This window comes from Podarcis pityusensis, assembly GCF_964106645.2.
Source record: "Podarcis pityusensis genome assembly, chromosome: 2".
NCBI lineage: Eukaryota > Metazoa > Chordata > Lepidosauria > Squamata > Lacertidae > Podarcis > Podarcis pityusensis.
The window spans coordinates 61660940-61681924 of NC_138029.1; the positions used below are offsets into that span (position 1 = coordinate 61660940).

Consider the following 20985-nt stretch of genomic DNA (forward strand, 5'->3'; position numbering starts at 1 on the left):
GTTGCAAGAACAAATAGAAGTTTTCCCCCTAGAGGGAGACTGTGAAACTGTAACTAATTCCAGGGAGCTGGCAGCTGTTACAGATTACAATCGTGGGAATAGACATTTGACCTTGCAGGACAATGTATTCAGAAGCTCTGTTGTGTGCTTTATATAAAACAAATGCCCTACTGGAACAGTTACATGAGAAGATGAATTTGATGGCGACTTCGACTAGAAATTTTGAACAGGCAGTGGGAAATTTTGAACAGACAGTGGGAAAATATGTGGAGCCCACCCAGGAATTAAATCAGGAGTGCGTCCTGACAGAACAGGCCCAACAGGAATATGAGTTTTCGGATTTGACAAATGAACTTGGAAAAAGCCAGATTTGGAAAGAAAAAGTTTGGTTTGGTTTGGAAATGGGGGGCTGGATTGACCCCCCAATGCTGGGATGTTTGGACTTTTCAAATCTGGCAATGGGCCGTGAGATGTTTGGGATTGTGGGGGCTCTTAATTTTGGAGGGTTTTTGAAACATGTTTTTAAACATCACATGGAATTTAGTGTTGAATATGGAAAAGGGGCTGATCTGTCGAGAAGGGTCAAAAATATTGCCAAGCTGGAGTTACCACGAGCAGGAGACAAGGGAAAATACAGTTACAAATATGAAGAAGAGCTGCAGAAGGGACATGGAAGAGACTTGAGGGCCTCGGATATAAGGTTGCCAGGTTAATGAGCTAGATCGATGGGATAATAAGGACTGACAAAACCCGGGACCAGGAGGAAGGGACGCTGGATGAAGATTGGATCTGTTTGTATTTCTTTCTTTCTTTCTTTTTTTTTACTATTAGGACTGTTTTATAAAATTGATGAATGTTAAAAAAAGTTGGAATGAAACTACTCGGCTTTAGTAAAGATGCTTAAAGAATTATGAAAGAATATTATGGTTATGAGAAGTTGGTAAGGATAAGACTTAAGCTTTAAGTTTCAAGGTTTTTTTATAAAAAGATAAGATTAAAACAGTTTAAGGTAATGTAACGACAGAATATTATGAAATATGGAAAGGATTTGCTGGGATAATTAATAACTAGGATACAAAGAAAGGGAGGAGGAGGAGGTCAAAGAAAGAAGGTAATGACAGTTGAGGATCTGAGAATAATGAATTTGTTTTTAAACGTTTTTAAATGTTTGTCATGTATTTTTGTTTTTTTCGGGGTTTTTTTTTCTTATTTTGAATTTGTATTCGTATTGTTGGAAGTGGTTTGTTTCTCTCTTTGTTTACTTTGTTAACCATTTTTATTTTGTATTTTATTCTTTCTTTATTTTTATTTTGTAACATTTTGAAAATCTCAATAAATATCTTATAAAAAAAATAAAATAGAAATGGATGCAATCTAAAGAAACCAAGTACAGTCCTTTTAACATCTATGCAGCTCTACATGGAAACACACCATGATAATTCACATGTGTTATTGATAGCTAAATTGGAACCCAATAAGGTTACATTTTCAGTTATAATATTATGAGGTATGGCAAGCAACAACATTTAATTATCTCCATGATTTTAAAAAAATCAGTGAAAAGTTACTATAAACAAGTTGGCTACACTTTGTCTCTCATGAATTATCAGTGAGCACACATTGCAAATTCTATTGTAGCAGTTCCTGCAGAATTGGCTAAAAGACTCTAAACAGAGTGCCAAGCTGTCATATAGCCCAGCATAAATCATCAGTGCAATGGTTTTAAAATGGGCTCCCACTGCCATAGTCAAATTCTACTAATAATTACCAGTGACCCACAAATTCCATGAAACCGGTAGATTAGTGCAGTATCTATATTTTAAAGCCTGAACTGGAGAGTACTTTGAGCAGATCTGTTTCAAAGAATCCAGTAGAATAAAATATACCACTAAAATATGTTTCTCATGAATTTTCTTTATAACATCCATCACTGGCTTAATGCTCATGCAGGATAACAAAGCACAGCAAGAACAAGTTTTCTACAACCTCCAATTTTTCTGCAGCAAACTCAAGAAGGAAAAAAAAAGTTTAAACTCCTATTGCACGGCATGCCTAATGTTCAAGATACAACAGCAAATTTCAAAACTGGCACTTTGATAAATTAAATATCTGAAACCTCAAATCCAACCTCAAACAATTTAAAATCTATATTAGCCAATGCTGTATAAGGATGTTTATGCAGGGGATACAGAAGTGGGGTTTTTTATGTTACATTTTAAATATTATATGGAAAGCATTTTCTGAGTCTTAAGGATACTAAATTGCATTTCCACCATTCACAATTGCAGGCAAGTGCTAAGAAAGATGTGAAATGGGGCACAAAAGCTTCACAAGTGATTATTAAACTAAAAACACACTTACCACCACTTTTGTGAAATTGCCACAAGTGGCAGAATTCAACAGAGCTCCAAATACGTATTTTCTTTATTGATAGATTTTGGTTGTTTGTTTTACTACCAGATGCTAAATAAATTTAAATATTTATTTGTATTGGCTCTTATATTTCAGAGGGAACTGACTAATTTGAAGGAACCTCTCTATACAACTTTGATGAGCCTAGCTGATGAAACCACAGAGAGCAGTTATTCAAAGCAGCTTCACAGCCTGACACAGTGTTTCCCTTGGACCCTTTGACAAATCACACCCAACACAACTTAATGGGTAAAATGAAAAGCTAGGTAGATCACCCATGCAAGGCACCCCTCCGCTCCTGAGGTGAAACAGGAATTGCCACCTCCTGCCCCTGAGCTGTGCCCCACTTCCGCTGCTGCCACACTCTGGCTCTCGCCGAACTGCTGCTCAAAGAGTTGCTGCTTGGCTTCCCGCTGTTGGGAAGCAGAGCAGATGGGAAACATGGCACACAGGAATGCCCCAGCTCTCACCGAATCCGTCAGGAGCCAGGGTGCTCCTAAACGGCCTCAGCCCAGTGTGCCTGAAGGAGCATCTCCACACCCATTGTTCTGCCCAGACACTGAGGTCCAGCACCGAGGGCCTTCTGGTGGTTCCCTCACTGCGAGAAGCAAAGCTACAGGGAACCAGGCAGAGGCCTTCTTGGTAGTGGCACACGCCCTCTGGAATGCCCTCCCATCAGATGTCAAAGAGATAAACAACTACCTGACATTGAGAAGACATCTGAAGGCAGCCATGTTCAGGGAAGTTTTTAATGTGTGACATTTTAATGTATTTTTAATCTTTATTGGAAGCTGCCCAGAGTGGTGCAAATAATAAATTATTATTATATAAAGTGCTGCCGCTCAGCTTCCCTGCAAGTGAGGGAGCTGCTTGGCAGTGTGGTGGAGCCCTGGCTTTCACCAAACTTGGTGGGAGCTGGGGCAATCCTTACAGTGTTGCTGCTCACTCAGCTTCTCCACCTTTAGGTGGGGAAGATGAGTGGCAACAGTGCATGCCAGAACGCTTCCCTCTTGGCAGCAGAAGTGGCAGAGCAGGCCGAGTATCACCTCTTGCACTTTCACTGCCTGAGGTGGGCACTTCACCCTGTCTCATGGGGAGGCCAGCTCTGCCTCCTCTTCCCCCACTATAGCTGCCTCCCACTTGCCTTTGTGCTGCTGAAGTACACTATGCCTGGCTGGATGTCAGAATATACTTTTAAAGCATGTACAAAGCACCCCCCCCCCGAAACACACACACACAAAATCAGGGCACTGTAGTCAATCCCTCAGACAGTTATGATTTCCAGGAACTCTTAAACTACAGTGTCCGGAATTCTTGGAGGGGGAAAAATGCGTTTCAAATGTGCTTTAAAGTTATAGAGCATATAACTGGTCTCTCCCTCTTTATATCCTCTTCATGTTATTGCTAAGGCAGCACATGTAAGGGTGAAGAGTGTAGGTAGGAATGGAAAGCAGAGCTAGGATTTAGATGACTGTCCCATTAAAACACATTTGCAACACTGGTCTAAAACTTTTTTTGAGTAAGTTCTGGGCCCGGAGTGTTTACAACTTTCTGAACAACCTCAATTGCGCAGCTCCCCAGCCGCAATGCGGCACATTTAGTCACACTTTGTGCCATCAGCATCAGTAGCAACCACCCCTCAGACATGTTAGAGGCTGCTGGGAGCTGGTGAGGTAATTTAACATTTGCAATAAATAATACAAGCATAAAACAGGCATATTGTTCATTTATTTTTGAGACCCACAAAAATATGTTTGGAAAAAAAAAGTTTTTACTAGATTTAAAATGGTCAAAAAGCCATGTAGGCAGAGAGTGAAAAAAGCATTTCCCAAACATTCCTATAACAAGCACTGGGAAAGCAGCATCTGGTACCAATTTATGCCCTAGACACACCTCTACCAAAAGTACTGTTCCCGTGAAATGACACAGAAAGGAAAATAAATGCCTTAACTTTGTTGACTCATGATCAAGAGTAACATCCATGTACTTACTGGAGGACCTGAAAAACAAAACACAACACATTTAGCATTAATTACAGAGAACAGAGAGTATTTTCCTACCATATAAATGTTCATTCTGAGGATGAAAAATTGTGTGAGAACTGCTCTCCTCCAAAGCACGAACAGTACAACATACAGGTATTTCACACTGTAGCATCAGTTCTTAGTGTGATATCATGTAGTGTTAAGAAAATTAGTATAGTAGGTATAGAAAGAAAAGAAAAACACCTCCCCCAAAAAACACTTAAAGCAAAGAAAATAGTAAGGCAACTTCACGGTATGAGTGCTGAACCATTAGAAAGGACAGAACAAATTTGACTCCTAAGGGTGAAGTTGGAAGAATGTAGGGTCAAAAAAATACCATTTTGGGGCCAGATTAAATAGGGCAGGTGACCATCCTACTTCTAGTTTGTTAAGCTTCCAACCTGCCTGCCACAAGAGCTGCTTATATACATGTTAACCAAGAAGCTGGTAGAATGTATCTTTTCCTTGCCCCACACAGAAGGAAAAGTTCAGCTGGAATCAGTTCCCTCTTGGAAAGGCTTCCTAGGTATCTCTCGTATCTTCATGTGTGAGATTTTACCTACAAAGGAAGACACAGTATACATATGTGTCTTTTTTGGACACTACAGGTGGTGGATCACATGTTTGGACTACTTTGCAGCTAATAAATCAAAGACAATGGCTTCAGCCTTCTCTCTCTCTCATGCTAATAGCTCCCCATCTGAAGTCTAAAGTGGTACTTTCTAAAGAAGACTTTACCTTGAACTATGTTTTTGTATATTTAAATTGGCTCGCAGTCAAGCACAATAAAGTGAAACCTCTGGAGCGCTAATATTTGTTTCGCTAATAAGGACGGACTCTTCATACCCCAGCTCAGTTTGCTGTATCCCCACAAAGACCCCTGCCCAACACAGAGGTGAGCATTTAGTTTGAGGAGACTAATGGAATCCACATTTCACTCCTATTTAAAAGAGGCATTTTACACTCTCTTTTCTTTCTCTTTTAGCTTCTTCATGCTCCATTTCCTACATGATCAAAACCAGAAGGATTAAAGGAGGGGGGGAATGTGGGAAAAATTAAAGAAAAACTGAACTCCCTGGAAAACAATATAAAATGAGAAACATGCTTTTGTTTGTTTATGCAAGTATCTTCAAACACTAAACCTATTTTAAAGCCTCTTTTAATACCATCATCAACCTGAAGAATGGAATTAATAATCACAGGCACATTACAGAATCCACTGACTTCACTGTGCCTTACTGTCTGGTCCCCAGATCACTTACGCTGCTGCTGCTGAAGAGCCACAGCTCAGGGTGGTGTGGGAAACCAGCTCCAGTTAAATAGACTTTTATTAAAGCTAATGTGTTTGAATGCAGACTTGGATCCTGCAGGGGCTACTGCTTGAGGAAGGGGGAGTGATGCAATTTTCACCAGTATTCCCTGCAGTCTCCAACACTGCCTCCTATGCTGCTCCAAAACGTTATCCAATCCTTTTTTAAAGGGTGGTAGGTTGTAGGGTGAATTAATCAAAATTGCCTCTTCCCACTTGTGTTTCCCAAGAGAAGAATTCTGCTCATGTTTGGTGTGGATCCAACCTTTTGCACATCATAACAACACTTCCATACATTCGGTACGGGGGGGGGGGATTCATGAATTGATGATGGTCCCCTTATGTAGAAAACTATGGCTTTTTATGTCTGCTGACTCTAAGAAGGTAGATGGAAGCACAGCAAGTTCAGTCTAGACCAGAAATTAAAAGACTTTCTTATACAAGGAAATGTGCTTTGTATATGTAGAGATCTGAGCTGGAGAACACTGCTTTCATTTCTAGGGATTGTACGCAAGCAGATACATTAGAGAATGTTCCATTGTGCAAAGAGAAATCCTTGTGCTGATGGAATGTTTGGCTTAGCACTACACTGAATGCAACACAAATCCAACAGCCATGTCTACACAGAAGCAAGTTCTACTGTTCAAATGGGTCTTCCTCCCATGTAAGTAGTGTTAGGATTGCAGTCTCAAATGTCATAAAATCAAAATACAGTAGTATCTCGGGCTACATACGCTTCAAGTTACATATGCTTCAGGTTACAGACTCTGCTAACCCAGAAATAGTGCTTCAGGTTAAGAACTTTGCTTCAGGATGAGAACAGAAATCGTGCTCCGACGTCGTGGCCGCAGCGGGAGACCCCATTAGCTAAAGTGGTGCTTCAGGTTAAGAACAGTTTCAGGTTAAGAACAGACCTCCGGAACGAATTAAGTACTTAACCTGAGGTACCACTGCAGTTTCATGTCTTAAACCAAGCTCATAATTTCAACAGGCCTAACAATTTGTGATTTAAAAAATAAAAACATTTGCATTGGCCATCATTAGGCTCTTGGGTCAACAGTATAATTAGCTGGCAAGTGGAGTTGACATGTGTTACATCACATAACCACTTTCTTTCATTATGAAAATAACCTCTACAGGGGAAAAAATTAATTTCAAAGATTAATTAGTTCCCAGCTAAACTCTGCATTTCCAGAATTATTTTGTTAATGATCACCCACATTAACACAAGGAACCCATGTTGCTGGACATTTTCTTGGACTTGGCTATGAAATACTTGCAGCTGTGATTAAGTGAAGAAAATCTGAAACACACACACTATATTTTACAGCATAATTGGAAGGGGGGCATCATTTCATCATCCACAAGCAGGCACTGTATTTCAGTACAGTGCATTTCAAAACAAGTTAGGTATTTTTTGTGAGGCACATTCTATTGTATAGTCGTCTTTTAAAGCCTTCAGTCAAGCTTCTCAGCATACTCTATGGGTCCAGGTCCATTGATTTCAACAGGTCTACTCTGAGGATGACTAGCAATTGATTTCACCATATACCTTTTACCATGACATGTCTACAAAACTGTCCTCATATTATATCAGTGTTGAATGCCCTCTAATGGTATTTCACGTCTTAGGGCAGTTCACAGAATAAAATCAGAATATAAAACCACAAAATACATAATCAAAATAAGAACAACAACAACCCAATAACTCCCCCCAACACATTTTAAAAGGGCATAGGATGTCAATCAAATAAACCAAAGGCCTGGTTAAAAACGAATGTTTTTGCCTCGTGCCTAAAGGTATATAATGAAGCATTATACAAATGGGGAGCCACTGCAGAGAAGGCCCGTTCTTGCCTTTTATGTATTAGTTGTAAATTATTCCAAGTACAAATGCAGAAGAGTGCGGTAGAAATAAACTATTCTTGCTGTTGTTAACAGAGCCTAGCTATTTTCTAATCAGCACCACTGCAATCAAATGCCACTCATGTTCCAAATCTTCAGCCAAATTGAATTGCCAACCCCAACAATAACTAATGAGAAACCTGGAGTGCTGGGAGGCATATCACATTTTAACATTACATTAAACAGTGAGTGCAATCTGGAGAGTTAAATGACAAAGTTATTAACCTTATTAGCTCACATCCAGCATTATCATCTCCCATGTGAAGATGACTATGTGGGAGGGAGACTCTACCCACTGCTGGTGCTACCCCGGTAGCCTCCTCAAGTTGGAAGGGGCACATCAGAAACCCCGTATTCATGCAGATTCCTGAACAATCTATAAAACTGATATTCCAGCATTCTAAATCATGTAGTGAGTCTCCATAAGTACATGAAGCTCCCTGCTTCACAAGTAGTGATGGGTGACAGGGCTGAAGGTGTATCTTCGCATGCTTGTCCCTGTTCTCCTTCACATGATGCTACTTGGGTGGGAGGCTGTTACAGTCATACCTCGGGTTACAGACGCTTCAGGTTGTGCATTTTTGGGTTACGGATGTGGCGAAACCTGGAAGTACCAGAACGGGTTACTTCCAGATTTTGGTGCTCGCGCAAAAACACTAAATCACTCTTTGAGCATGTGCATAAGCGCCGAATCACAACCCATGCGTGCACAGACACAGCACTACAGGTTGCGGACGCTGTGGGCTGTGAACGTGCCTCCCGCACAGATCACGTTCGCAACCCGAGTGTCCACTGTATAATGCTTTGAGAGAGCTGTTTTCTACAGTAATAATGGTATCAATAATAGCGGATGGCTCAACAAATATAAATTATTGCATAGCATCTTTTAATTGAGTGACTGGTAAAAAAAAAGTTTGAAACATTCCTTCCTTTCTATGCACAGTACTGAAGTCTGAAAGTAATTGGGTGATGGTGCTAATGCTGGGTGAATTAATGCAGACCTGAAGGGTTTTGAGTACACTGTGAAAGTGTGTTAAATGGTAACCATGATGTGATCTTACGTACTGTCAGAGCTGGGCCAAAGGCAAACACACAGTGTGTGGAAAGTATGGATCCAGGAAGCAGAGACTGCAATAGATCAGATCTTATTGAAAGGCAGAGGAAGAGCTGCGTAAGCCAAACATTGCATAATAGGGTAAATCTCAAAGCAGGATCAGTCACAGACCAGGGAATACAGTTGAGCCAAGCAGTTTACTGGAACAAAGATGATGGGAAGCAGCAAGTTGAAAGGCAAGCAGGCATAAGAACAAGGGAGCTGGATGACATTGATGTGCTGGTGGGTGTGTGGGTGTTGGGATGTGGCAGTCCGGCAGACCAGAAGACAATTTGGACTCTAGCTGTGGGTATTCTAAAGGGAAAGTAGTGATTCATATAGACAAGGCCAGAATCTTGATGTCATCTAGGCAAAGATCTAGACTTTACTTGGAACTATAATCAAATCCTGACCTGGAAAAACCAATAGACTATTTGGGGCATGGAGCCTAGGAAGTCAAGACTGTCCCTTTCCATCCAAGTTTTCACATACGTACAAAACCAGGCATCTGTGTGCAGACCAGGAGGCTCCATCTCGGAACCCTAACATGTCCTGAGGTATGAAACTTAATGGAAGGATGAATTGGTTTTACTTCTCAAGTTGACCAGTACAAAGACTTTGTGGTTTGGCTTAATTACAAGTTATTGGTCAGAAAATCACAAGTCTTCATTTTTTCCTCTTAAGAGAAATTTATATGCTCTCCAGGATATATTTTATGACCTATACTGCCTAAGTGATGTATGAATTAGGTGAGAAGTAAAATTTCTACATAATGTACCATGAGATAAACTGGCAGAGAGACAGGAATGCTTTACAGGGCAAAAGAAGAACACGACAGCAATATATCGTGAAACAAAGAACCTAAGAATGTAAGAAGAGGCTACTGGATCAGGCCAAATGCCCATCTAGAATTGCTAGTGCTAACTTAGTACCATGGTTACAGCACTTCAAAAATTGGCTATCTTTGGTTGCAATTCTATCTTGGTTAAATTCAATGAGACATGCTTCTGATTAGTCATGTATAGACTTCCACCACTTATCACTTACTAAGAAAGAAGGAAACATAAGTCACTATTATTCCTGTTTCACAGAGGAGGAATAAAGCTAAAAGACAGCGACTTAACCAACTATGTAACCAATTTACCCACCTCATTAGGATAGACAAGTGATAACAGATACAATGTGGCCACACCAGTTTATATGTTACCTCCTCTATGTGGCTGCATCTCTCCATGTGGAGGATTTTAGAACATATGAACTGGCCCTGATCACACCACAAACACCTTTTGAGATTTTTCTTCATGCTGTTTGCCATGTAGCTGAAAGACTGCTGCCTGAGAAAGCCTCTCCTCATCCAAGAGGGGAGGTGTTATGGGCAGGACACAATTTCTGCGTAATGCAGGGGGCGTTACGCCCCCTCCCCCCCTCACCTGGCTGGCACACCACGCCCACAGGTAAGCGCCCAACCGGGCGGCTTGGAGGGGGTGTGGTTTGCAGTTTAACTTACTGCTGTGCCAGCCATTCCGCCTCATTTTCCGCCTTCCCGTCGCGAGTCACCCACCCTCCACTCCCTTAGAGTTTAGGGTTTAGTTTTTTCTCTTGGCCTTGCTATGGACCTTAGGTTGGTCGCCCAGGTTGTCCTGGGGGCCTGGTAGGAATTTTTCCATCTGGCATTAGGCCTTGTGGTTTTTTCGCCTACTTTGTAGCAATCGTCACAACTTTCTTGGTATTGGCGGGTAGGTTAGGCATTGGAATGTGTTCGTGGTGTGTGGAAGGGCTAGGTGTGGCCATCACCTACCCCTTCAATTTTGGGTATTCCGTTAAAGGAATCCAGTGGTCGTGGATCCTGTCCGATGCCTGTGTGGCGGGGAGCCATGGCACGACCCTCGGTGACATCAGGGGAGAGCTTATAGTTGTATTAGCATCAACAGGCTCCACCTTCTGGTGAATAAACCCCCTTCGGGCTCACCCCCTCTCCGAGTGGGTGGAGTCAATCTGTTGTGGTCCAATGCCTAAGCCAATACCTTTCACTTGCTGTAATCAATAAAGTTGTGGCCTTCCTTTTCTTGCCCATTAACCTTATATTCCGTGTCTGTGTGTCTTCATTCCACAAAGCGGGGATCGGGTCCTCGAACCACAAAACAATGCCCTTTAGACTTCTTGGTACAAATCAATTTATCAATGTATACCCTGCTTAATTAATTAAAAATGTACACCCCATTTAATGAATTAAATGATCTCATCCAAAATGCAAGCAAGCAGCAGTTAAAACAGTAAACAAATACTATTCTGTAAAAACTGACTTATTCCGTAAACCAATACTAAATAGTTCAGTTATAATTTTTTTGTGTCCTGGCTCCTAGCTACTGAACCATATTTGTTCTTCAGAGGATGGCTAGATGACAGGACCGGAACAGGAATTTTCCATTCCCAATTTTAGAAAATGAAATATGACTTTGTATCTGTTGAACATATAACATGATGGAACTTGAGAGAGAGCAAAAGTGATGAGATGAGAGAATTCTTTCCAAAGAGTTTGAAGCCTTGGAACACAGTTCTGCTAGCATTTAAGAAAGCTTGGCTTTGTGTACGCTAGGAAGTACGGCTCAGATAAACAATCAAGAGAAGGAAGGATAGGGACTGAAGAGTTGCAACGAGGAAAACATGTGGCTATGCAGACTTGTTATGGAGCTCACACTTATTTGGCTTGATGTCATTTAAATACAAATCTATTTAAAATAACTAACAAGCAAACAAACATTCACAGTTCCTGTTCCTGCCTTTCAGGCGTAAAAAGTGTGCATCTACCAAAGTGAAATTTCTTAGTGCCTGCACACATTGTGGGGAATGCCTGACATATACCAAACCCTATGGGCTTGATCATCTCCAGTCAGAACTGACTCACTCATTGCACTTATCTCCTAAAACTGTATCCACTACTTGTCTTTATTATTATTATTATTATTAGTAGTAGTAGTAGTAGTAGTAGTAAGTTTAAAGAGCAGGATTAATAATGCTTTAAGTACCTAAGTAAATTTGCTCCTTAATTTACATACTTGTACTTTTTAAAAAATTGACATATAGCTATTTCAATGGATACACCAAAAAAGTCTTTAACATGTGCTGAATACAAATATAATGTATGAAAGAGTATACACAGGATCGTGCTTGTGACCTGCCTTTCAGGAAGATCACCTACTTCCAACTCACCCAGTGTGCAGTAATCTTAAGATACTGAGACACTCAGAGCAAGGAGAGCGTTTCCTTATTTTTCTATGATCATGTAAATACTATGAATGGGAGCTTCATTCCAAAGAGAGTCCTGTATATATAAATACATCCTTTCTAATGGTCCCAGGAGTTACAGCACAACTGTGACCTTCATTTTTTCCTCCCTGTAACAACGACTGCTACCAGCGCAAGCTATTCTGAGAGATTTGTAAAATTTATGGCCACCATGTGACAAAGCTAAAACAAAAAAACCTGAAGAGCACTATGTTACATTATTATTGTTACTATTTATTAAATTCCAAGTTTTATTCATGATTTTCACTTGCTTGCATTCTTCTTTATATACTTTTGTAATCGTACTTTGGGACATGACAAACATCTGCTGAGACTTGTTAGATAGTTTTGTCCTGGGAATATTTTGTGGAAAGTTGTTAAAACAACAGCAGTGCTGGAAATAATTAACCTTTCTGAATGGCTTGGGAGCGGGGGGTTTGCTGTACATTTGAGCAACTATAAAAACAATTTTAAATAAATGCTGTTTATTTTCTCGAATTCCTGTATGGTACATTTATATTTAATGCATGCAGAGTATTAATATAAATACTATCTGCCGAAATCTCCATCTTCTTCAACACCAGAGTTCCTTTTTGTTGGATCTAAGATACTGGCAATATCAAGCTGTGCCTACAAAGATTATTTTCATTGCTGACTTGAATCCAAGCTGTGAGATAAAGGGACATTTTTCCTTTGTAGGTGCAGCTTGAGTCATGCCTGCAGAGAATCATCATTTGCACTGCCGGCTTGAATTCAAGTTGCCAATGAATATTTGCACTTGCACATATATCAGAACATCCCAGAGAGTTCAAATACACTACAGAGTTTTCCCACTGGGAATTTCACAATGCAGCCCTGCCCATTACTGTCATCACCAATGACACAGCACAGCAAGCACTGGTAGGTCTGGATGTGCTATGGAGCACCTGCTGCGAAATTCTGTATTGCATCCCATCCCACTGGGACTTGTGGTTAGCGCCAATTAGCTGATCAGCACCCCTAGCATCCTTAGCTTGCCAAGGAACAATCAGGAGTGGATTTTAAGGGTCTCAGAGGCTTCCACATCTGGACTAAGATACAAATCCCAACTCAGCTATGGCAGACCCTCCAGGTGTCACTATTTTCCAGGGATGACCCTGATTCAGAGAAGCCGTCCTGATTTCTGCTTTGATCCTGGAATGTCCTTAGGATCATCAGGATGTCCCTATTTTCATTGGAAAAATGTTGGAGAGTATGATAGGATGTCCCTATTTTCACTGGGGAAATGTCAGAGGGTATGCTATGAAGCACCCTGTGTAATCTTGGGCCAGTCATGGTGTTTCAGCCTACAAAGTTTTGCTGTGAGTGTAAACTGGAGGGGGGGGAGGGAACTCCTGGGGAAAAGAGGGGGCAAAAATGTAATAAATAAATAAATGTTACTAATCTTCTAATTGAGAAGCCTTCAATAAGGTTGCAAAGAAACCCAGTGTTTTGCAGGATAGTTTGAAAGCAAGTATAGACAGTACATTAGTGAACGGCTGAGAGCGTTAGTGAACTGTTGCAAGGCAAGCAAGGAAATTGCTTTCATGCAGAGGCACATCATAGAAGGCCGGAGAAGACCAGGTTTTCCAAGTGGTCACTTTTAAGCATCTTGAAGTCATACTCCAATTGTAAAACCAATTGATTTTAAAGAGCAGCCTCTTTCAAAAGAGGCTACCCCATAAAGCCTATTAGCAAAGTGAACACTGCAGTTTACTAGCCAATACCACGAAGTGCACAGTGACTGCTCTCATGAGACAGACATGTGGAAACAATTAAATGAAGCAACCAAATTACTACCAGAAATACATAAAACGGATCATGTAGAATCAAGTGACTCAATATATTTGAGTTTCTTGCTATATACACACTGCAGGGGAAAGACCTTCAGAATCAATGAACTTTTCCTGTTTAGAAATGAAGGTCAACGACACAATGAAAATACAAACAGAGGAAGAAATACATTGGGCTGGGCCTGAAGAAACTCCTAGTGTCTGAATTTTGTATGTGTATGTCATTACAGAAATTCTGGAGAGAGAAAAAAGATCCATCAGTGATTGAGGCTAATAGTACAATTGATTCAAGAGATTTTGAGATTTAAAGATATTTTGCAAACAAAAATAACTAAAATGTTAACATATGTCAGGGAACTGCCATCGGCTCAGAGGTGAGAGATAGAGGGGGAGTTGTGTTACAGGGAGCCTCCGAAAATCTTGCGAAGCAGTTCCTCTTCCGGCGAGGAAGAAAGCCCCACCTCCAGTGGAGAAGAGGTGCAAGGACCAGAGGATGCTAGAAAGAGCCTTAACACCACGCCTGAGCAAGCCAGAGAGGAGGGAAGCACACCCCTGCCCTTGCCCATCATGCGCAGTAGCTTGAGGCGCAGGGAGGGGCGGAAAAGGCTGGGGGTGAGGAAACTTTTATGTTGGGGGAGGTACAAGAACAGACCACTCCCGGATTCTGCTAGCGATTGAGCCAGACATGAACTTATGATGCTCTTCACTGTAAATAGTTTGCACCAAAATAAAGCCTGTAAAAGACAGGTTGGAGTCCTGCCTGGTTACTCTCAAGCAACCACAACAGCACCTGAAAACATAAGACAAAATATACAGGAAATCTGATGCCAGATTATATCTGGCACAAAATGGCTGGTAACGGATAGTTTACAGTTCAGTTTTTGCCATATTTACATGGAAATAAGTTCCACACAGGTCAACCATTCAGGTGGTGAACTTCCTACATCATCAGCCAACTTATTGGGTAAGGGCCACCTTGGATGTAAGGAAATCATGTTTTCCCCCTATTATTACAGTGATAGGATTGGGCACTGTGTCTCGCCACTCCAGTTCAGGCAGGGGTTTAAGTGGGAAGTAGGGGCCAACCTTGAAAGAACGAACTGCAGCAGCTACTTCTCCTTTCTGCCCAATGGCAGGCATCATGAAGAGTCACAGGCTCTTCCTTTAAATGGCTTCCTACCCTCTCTTGAGTGAAGAAATATCTCAACAGACGTTGCTAAGATCCATATTGCCTTTCCATATCTGCTGCACATATATGAATCAGACAGGAGTTCAACCTTGAAATGTTGTACAGAGTGCCCGAGACAAGAGGAAGCTGTGCTGCTGCTTCCTCACCTCTTTCTGCAAACCCTGTACCAAATGAAAGGACTGTTGCCCTTCCTTTCCTACTCTGTGCCATGGGGTGAAGGTGAAAACCCTGTTCCTTTATGGTTATCTACTCCACCACTTGTCCACTTGGTTGGCTTGAACCCCAAGGTAATTTTGCAGATAAAAAGAAGAAACAATTATCAATGGAAAACAGCAAAAAATGTTTTTGTCACCTGTCCAACAGTATCCCCCTCCAGAGGTCTGGTCCACGAGTATCACAGTTCATAAATTATTTTGCAAGGTAAAAGAGTTAAGGGTCCAGTGGATTGTGAATTGACTTAATTATGACAATAACTAATAACTCAGCTGCTGTTCTGTGCTGAAGTTGGCAAAATGTCCTGGCTTGAAAGTGCTGTAGTGAGGGTTTCACTATACAGTATAGGTTTTTTAAAAAATAAAAGTTTTTCAAATTTTCATTTCAATAGCCAGCACAAAGCTCCCTCAAGCAAGCCAAACTACTGTTGGGCCTTTGGCTCTATGTCAGAATTTGTCTGGAAGATGTAAAGTTGTAACCACATACAAGCCTCTAGGGAGGGATGCTATCATACAGAGCAAATAAATTTCTACTCCCATTTATCAGCTGTGGCAAAGAAGCAAGGACCTGGTTTCTGTGTGGTAAGCCTCCGAAACAAATATACAAATATATATCCAAGCTATCTGTGATAACAAACATTCGGCAGCTAAGCCAAAACCAATACACCAAGAGCTTTCTGCTCTTTGGTTAGACTGTATTACAGATAACGGCAAGCATTCTCTGGCACAACATTACAGAGCCCTTGTCTATCCAGCATGCTGTATTTGAGTTTTGCGTTGTGTTTGCCCCTGTGCCTCCCTATTTTTATATATGCTTTCCCTCTATTACGGAAGAATATATCAATATAACCATCTGCTTAAAAAATGATACAGTGCATGGGATTCCTTGCCAAGAACAACTAAAATCACTTCTTAGTTTTCCTCCCCAATTACAGAAAAATCTAAATAGACATGGTTGAGTCATATTAATTCTTTATAATTCCTCTTCTGCTGGCGGTGTTTGTAATATGACCCAAAGGCAGCCTTTTACTGCTGCAGATGAACAATAATTATGTGGTTAAAGCATTAAATCAAAATATGTGAAGTTTATGTTTAATGCGCTGCCCTTCCCGCACACTTCCAGTCTAATCTTTGGTCCCCAAGGCAGAATTGTGGAAAAGCGCTGGAGCAGAAAGAAACAAAAACTGTGGAAAGTGACTGATCAGAACCGAGGCACAGGGATAGATTACATCACACACTAAATAATCAATGTAATTAAGGTCTGTCCTTAATTAGTACACTCATCTCTAAGTTGGATATAAGCATGGAATTCAATTATGAAATGCAAATAAATCAGATTTTTTTTTCAGAACAATGGGGTGAGATTCAACTAAAGAATCACACTAGCAGAAGCCAGTGCAAGGGATCTCACTAGTGCAATGGAGCGTTGTTTTCTCTCTCCCCTAAGTGACCCCCACAAATTTGGCTCACCCCCCAGAGAACCCCCCAGAACAGCATGTGAGTGGAGGAGAAAAGGGATTAGTCTGTTTGGCAAGCTGGAAAGCTTGCACTGACAGAACTATTGCCTTAGTGCTATTTGTATTATCTGTAAGAACAAATAAAAAAAACATGAGGTTTAAATCTGAAGCTATTAATAGCTAGGCTCTTGCTCCAAGAAAGGTTCCCAATACAGAAGAGCAGGAGTTTCTTACTAAGATCTATAGCAATATATTTCTTCTTCTTTACATCCATGGATCAGGCTGATCAGGCGTGCAGCCTTGGCTGTGTATTTCATCCTTCTCTCTTGTTCTAAACTGTTATTGTTCATCATCATCATTATTACACTGTTTCTTTTGAGAAAATCCCTGGCTAGCAATGAAAATGTAATTGTACACAAGACACACATAGTGGCCAATTCCAAAATGTAATGTTTCAAAGTAAAATTCATATGTTGAGGAAAAATACCTCAGTGGTGGAACATGAGCTCTGTTTGCAGTAAGTCCCACAAATGTATGAACCTACACAGCTCAGTAGCAGAATTCTTCACATAATTAATTAATTAATTAATTAATCCCACTGTTTCTCCTTTAGGAACCATGGACAACTAACAACAAATATTGTTTTTACTGACCATATTTTTTATAATAAAAGTCAGGAAAACACAATGCACTAGACAGTAGTTCTTGGATTATTAAATTCCATTCTATCCTCCATCACAATAACCAATCAAGAACAGGCTGTCTCCCTAATTCCTGGACATAGGAACCACATATCTACAGCATCTTGTTCTTATTGAGATTCAGCCTCAGTTATTTGGCCAGTCCATTACTGCCTTAAGTGCTGAGTGTCATCTGCACATTGGTGCTACAAATCCCCAGATGCCTCCTTCCAGTGGTTTCCTATAGATATTAAATAGCATGGGAGACAATATGGGATCAAAGTGCCAAGGGTTGAAGCAGAGAGATTGGGCAGTAGTTATCCAAAAACCTTAGTGTGCTCAGGGAGGGTGACTTCATAAGTTGCTCCACCAGTGATTCTGGGCAACACTCTCTTCCATCTCAAGGCATTCACAATTCCCTGGACACACCCCACTCCATCCCCAGCAGTCGATCTCTCCCTCCTAGATTTCACAAACCAAGATGGGCAAGTTTCAAAAGGGCAAATGGTCACTCTAAACCCTGCAAGTATACCTGTCCACATCTTCAATCTGTAGTAACTGGAAAAGATCCCATTAACTATGATGGGACTAAGGTCTAAATACCTCTACAGGACCTGCCTCAATTGGGGCAGTCGGTTTGGTATAGATACAAGTGTGCTTTACTCCTTGTCATCTTTAAGTACAAAAAATTAAATAGCAGGACTGGCCCTTTATGCAGCATTCTCTATAACAATTTTCAGCCTCAGATTATTAATGAGCTTTTAGCTCCCTAAACTAGGGCATGTATGGGAGCTGCTCTCCTATGGCTTATACCATGGGTAGGCAAACTAAGGCCCAGGGGCTAGATCTGGCCCAATCGCCTTCTAAATCCAGCCCACGGACAGTCCGGGAATTAGCATGTTTATACATGAGTAGAATGTGTCCTTTTATTTAAAATGCATCTCTGGGTTATTTGCGGGGCCTGCCTGGTGTTTTTACATGAGTAAAATGTGTGTTTTTATTTAAAATGCATCTCTGGGTTATTTGTGGGGCATAGGAATTCGTGAACCCCCCCCAAAAAATATAGTGTGGCCCCCCACAAGGTCTGAGGGACAGTAGACCAGTCCTCTGCTGGAAAAGTTTGCTGACCCCTGGCTTATATCCATGTGGTTTGTATATTTCCTCATCCCCCTCTGCATTAAGGATGTTACGACTATTTATAGAAGGGATGGGGAACCTCTGACCCCATGGCCAAATTATGCCTGCAAAGCTATTTCTCCCAGTCATTGGTGTTGGGCAGGGAAAGCTTCAGCTGCAAAGGAACAATCTGGAGCCTTAAAGCATGGTCCTGATTTTTCCTTGGCAAGCATGGCTTGCATCTTTTAAATTTGGTGCCAAATGCAAGCTCTACTGGGATGGATTCCACTTGGGAGCTCCCAATCAGAGTCGATCCCTGCTGAAAACACTAAATGCAAACCATGCTTTCAGAAGGAATCTTTGCTTGAATTCAACCCATGGCTGTAAAAACAAAACATAACAAACACATACACACAAAACCTTTCGTTGCAGCCCTGGCTTAAATTAAAGTTGCGGCTGTAAAAGAAGGGAAGCATCAGAACCACACTTACAAGTGTGCTCTTGATTTTTCTTTGAAGTTTGAATCGCCTGACATCATGTGAAGTCAGGTGATTGACAGGTAGGTCAAAAATGGCCCACAGAGGACAAGTCAAATCTGAACCCAGCATTAGCCCTTACAACAGAAAGAAATGGCTGAACATGTAAGTTTTTATTTGGTAGTCAGTAATTCAATAGGCTGCTCCTATAGCTAAGAAAACAGCAAACATTTCACAGTTGGTGGCCTATTATGCATGAGAACGAGAACACTACTTTTCAAACCACCATTTCAAACCTTCCTCTCCTAGTTCACGTCAACAACTTACTAACATTTTTGCACAAGACATAGGGACTTACCTGGATCTCCTCGTCGTCCAGCCTTTCCTCGCCTTCCAGGTGGACCTGTGCAGGGGGAAAAAAATACATACATGTAACTTTGGTCTCACTTATCCACCTTTCAGAAAACTTAAACCAGTTTACATGGGGATCCCAAGCAGTCTTCCACTGAGGCAGTGACCAGGTTGAGAAGCCTCTTTGGCTTTCACAATGCAATAGCATCATGTGCTGGGGTGAGGAATCTGCAGCCCAGATGCAGCCCTCCAATTTCATTCAGCTGCATGTGCCATCAGCCTCCTATGATACTGTGGCCCACATCTGCCTCTTTCGAATGCCCCTCAAGCACCTTCACATGCTTCCTCTTTGTTGACTCCTGAGGGATTGATGGCAATGGTGGAGAAATGCCAGGGGAAAAGAAGCTGAACAGAAGTCTAGTGTCCAGACCAAGGGAAGTAATAGTACCACTCTATTCTGCAGACCACACCTGGAATACTGTGTCTAATTCTGGGCACCACAATTTAAGAAGGATGTTGATAAGCTGGAACGTGTGCAGAGGAGGGCAACCAAGATGATCAAGGGTCTGGAAACTAAGCCTTACGAGGAGTGCTTGAAGGAGCTGGGTATGTTTAGTCTGGAAAAGAGGTGATATGAAGCCATATTCAAATATCTTAAGAGCTGTCACATGGAAGAGAGAACATGGTTGTTTTCTCCTGTTCTGGAGGGTAGGATTTGAACCAATGGCTTCAAGTTATAAGAAAGGAGATTCCAACTAAACATTCAAAAAAAAATTCTGACAGTAAGAGCTGTTCAGCAGTGGAACAAACTCCCATAAGAGGTGGTGGGCTGTCCTTCCTTGGAGGTTTTTAAGCAGAGGTTAGATGGCCATGTGTCATGGATGCTTTACCTGCGATTCCTGAATTGCAGGGAGTTGGATGAGATGGCCCTTGGGTGCCTTCCAACTCTAGGATTCTATGATACCACTGCCTTGCAGGGCATCCCTGGAGGTGGTGTGGGTGGCAAAAACAGGCAAGAATGGGTGAAATGGGGCAGTGGATGGGGGACAGGGAGGAAAGGAAAGGGTGTGTGGAACCAAAGCAGTCCTGTTAGGAAGAGGAAAGTAGGAATGACAGAGAGGTGAAGGGAGGAGAAAACCAAAACTAAGGTGTGGCCCAAAGGCACATGAGGCCACCACCCTGCTGAAGCTAAGTAGGTCTGGGTTTGGTGAGCATTTGATTGCCTGGGAACCACATGTGTATGTCACTTTCAGATCCATGATGGAAGAATGGCAGAATTTAAATTTAAGAAAATTTCTAAACAAATAAGGTTGAAATGGCCCCCTGTCTTGCATTGCTGTATGGGGAAGGGAGAGGGGGACAGAAAGATAGAGGGATAGGGGAAAGTGGAATGGCCCTCCTGTCTTGCATCAAGCCTTGGGGAGGGACAGAGAGGAGAATAGGAGGGAAGGAGAGAAGGAAGCTGGAAGGGGCCTTGTGATGGGGTGCCAGTGGGAAAGAGATATATGTCTGTGGTTGGTAGTCTTGCTTATTCAGCAGGGAAGATCTGAAGCCACTGCAATCAACAGGCAGTGAGAAAAATGATAGAAGTACTACTCCTTTTTAAAAACAACAAGAAGAAAGCTTTCCATCTGTAACACTGTATTGTCAGCTTTTACAATACTG

The 20985-nt window shown here is 41.5% G+C and overlaps 2 protein-coding genes across 2 annotated transcripts in view; one reads left to right on the forward strand and one right to left on the reverse strand.

The window, feature by feature from the left end:
* The window catches only part of LOC308469244 (uncharacterized protein), a 310857-nt gene that overhangs the window by 93430 nt on the left and 196442 nt on the right, over positions 1-20985 (reverse strand). The window contains exon 3 of the mRNA XM_080991449.1: positions 19320-19372. Within this exon, the coding sequence (XP_080847575.1) occupies positions 19320-19372 (53 nt within the window). The remainder of the gene's footprint in view (positions 1-19319; positions 19373-20985) is intronic.
* LOC308471736 (uncharacterized protein) overlaps positions 1-20985 on the forward strand; it is a gene marked incomplete at its 5' end in the record, with an annotated part of 209007 nt that overhangs the window by 83844 nt on the left and 104178 nt on the right. The gene's annotated exons all lie outside the window — the stretch shown is intronic.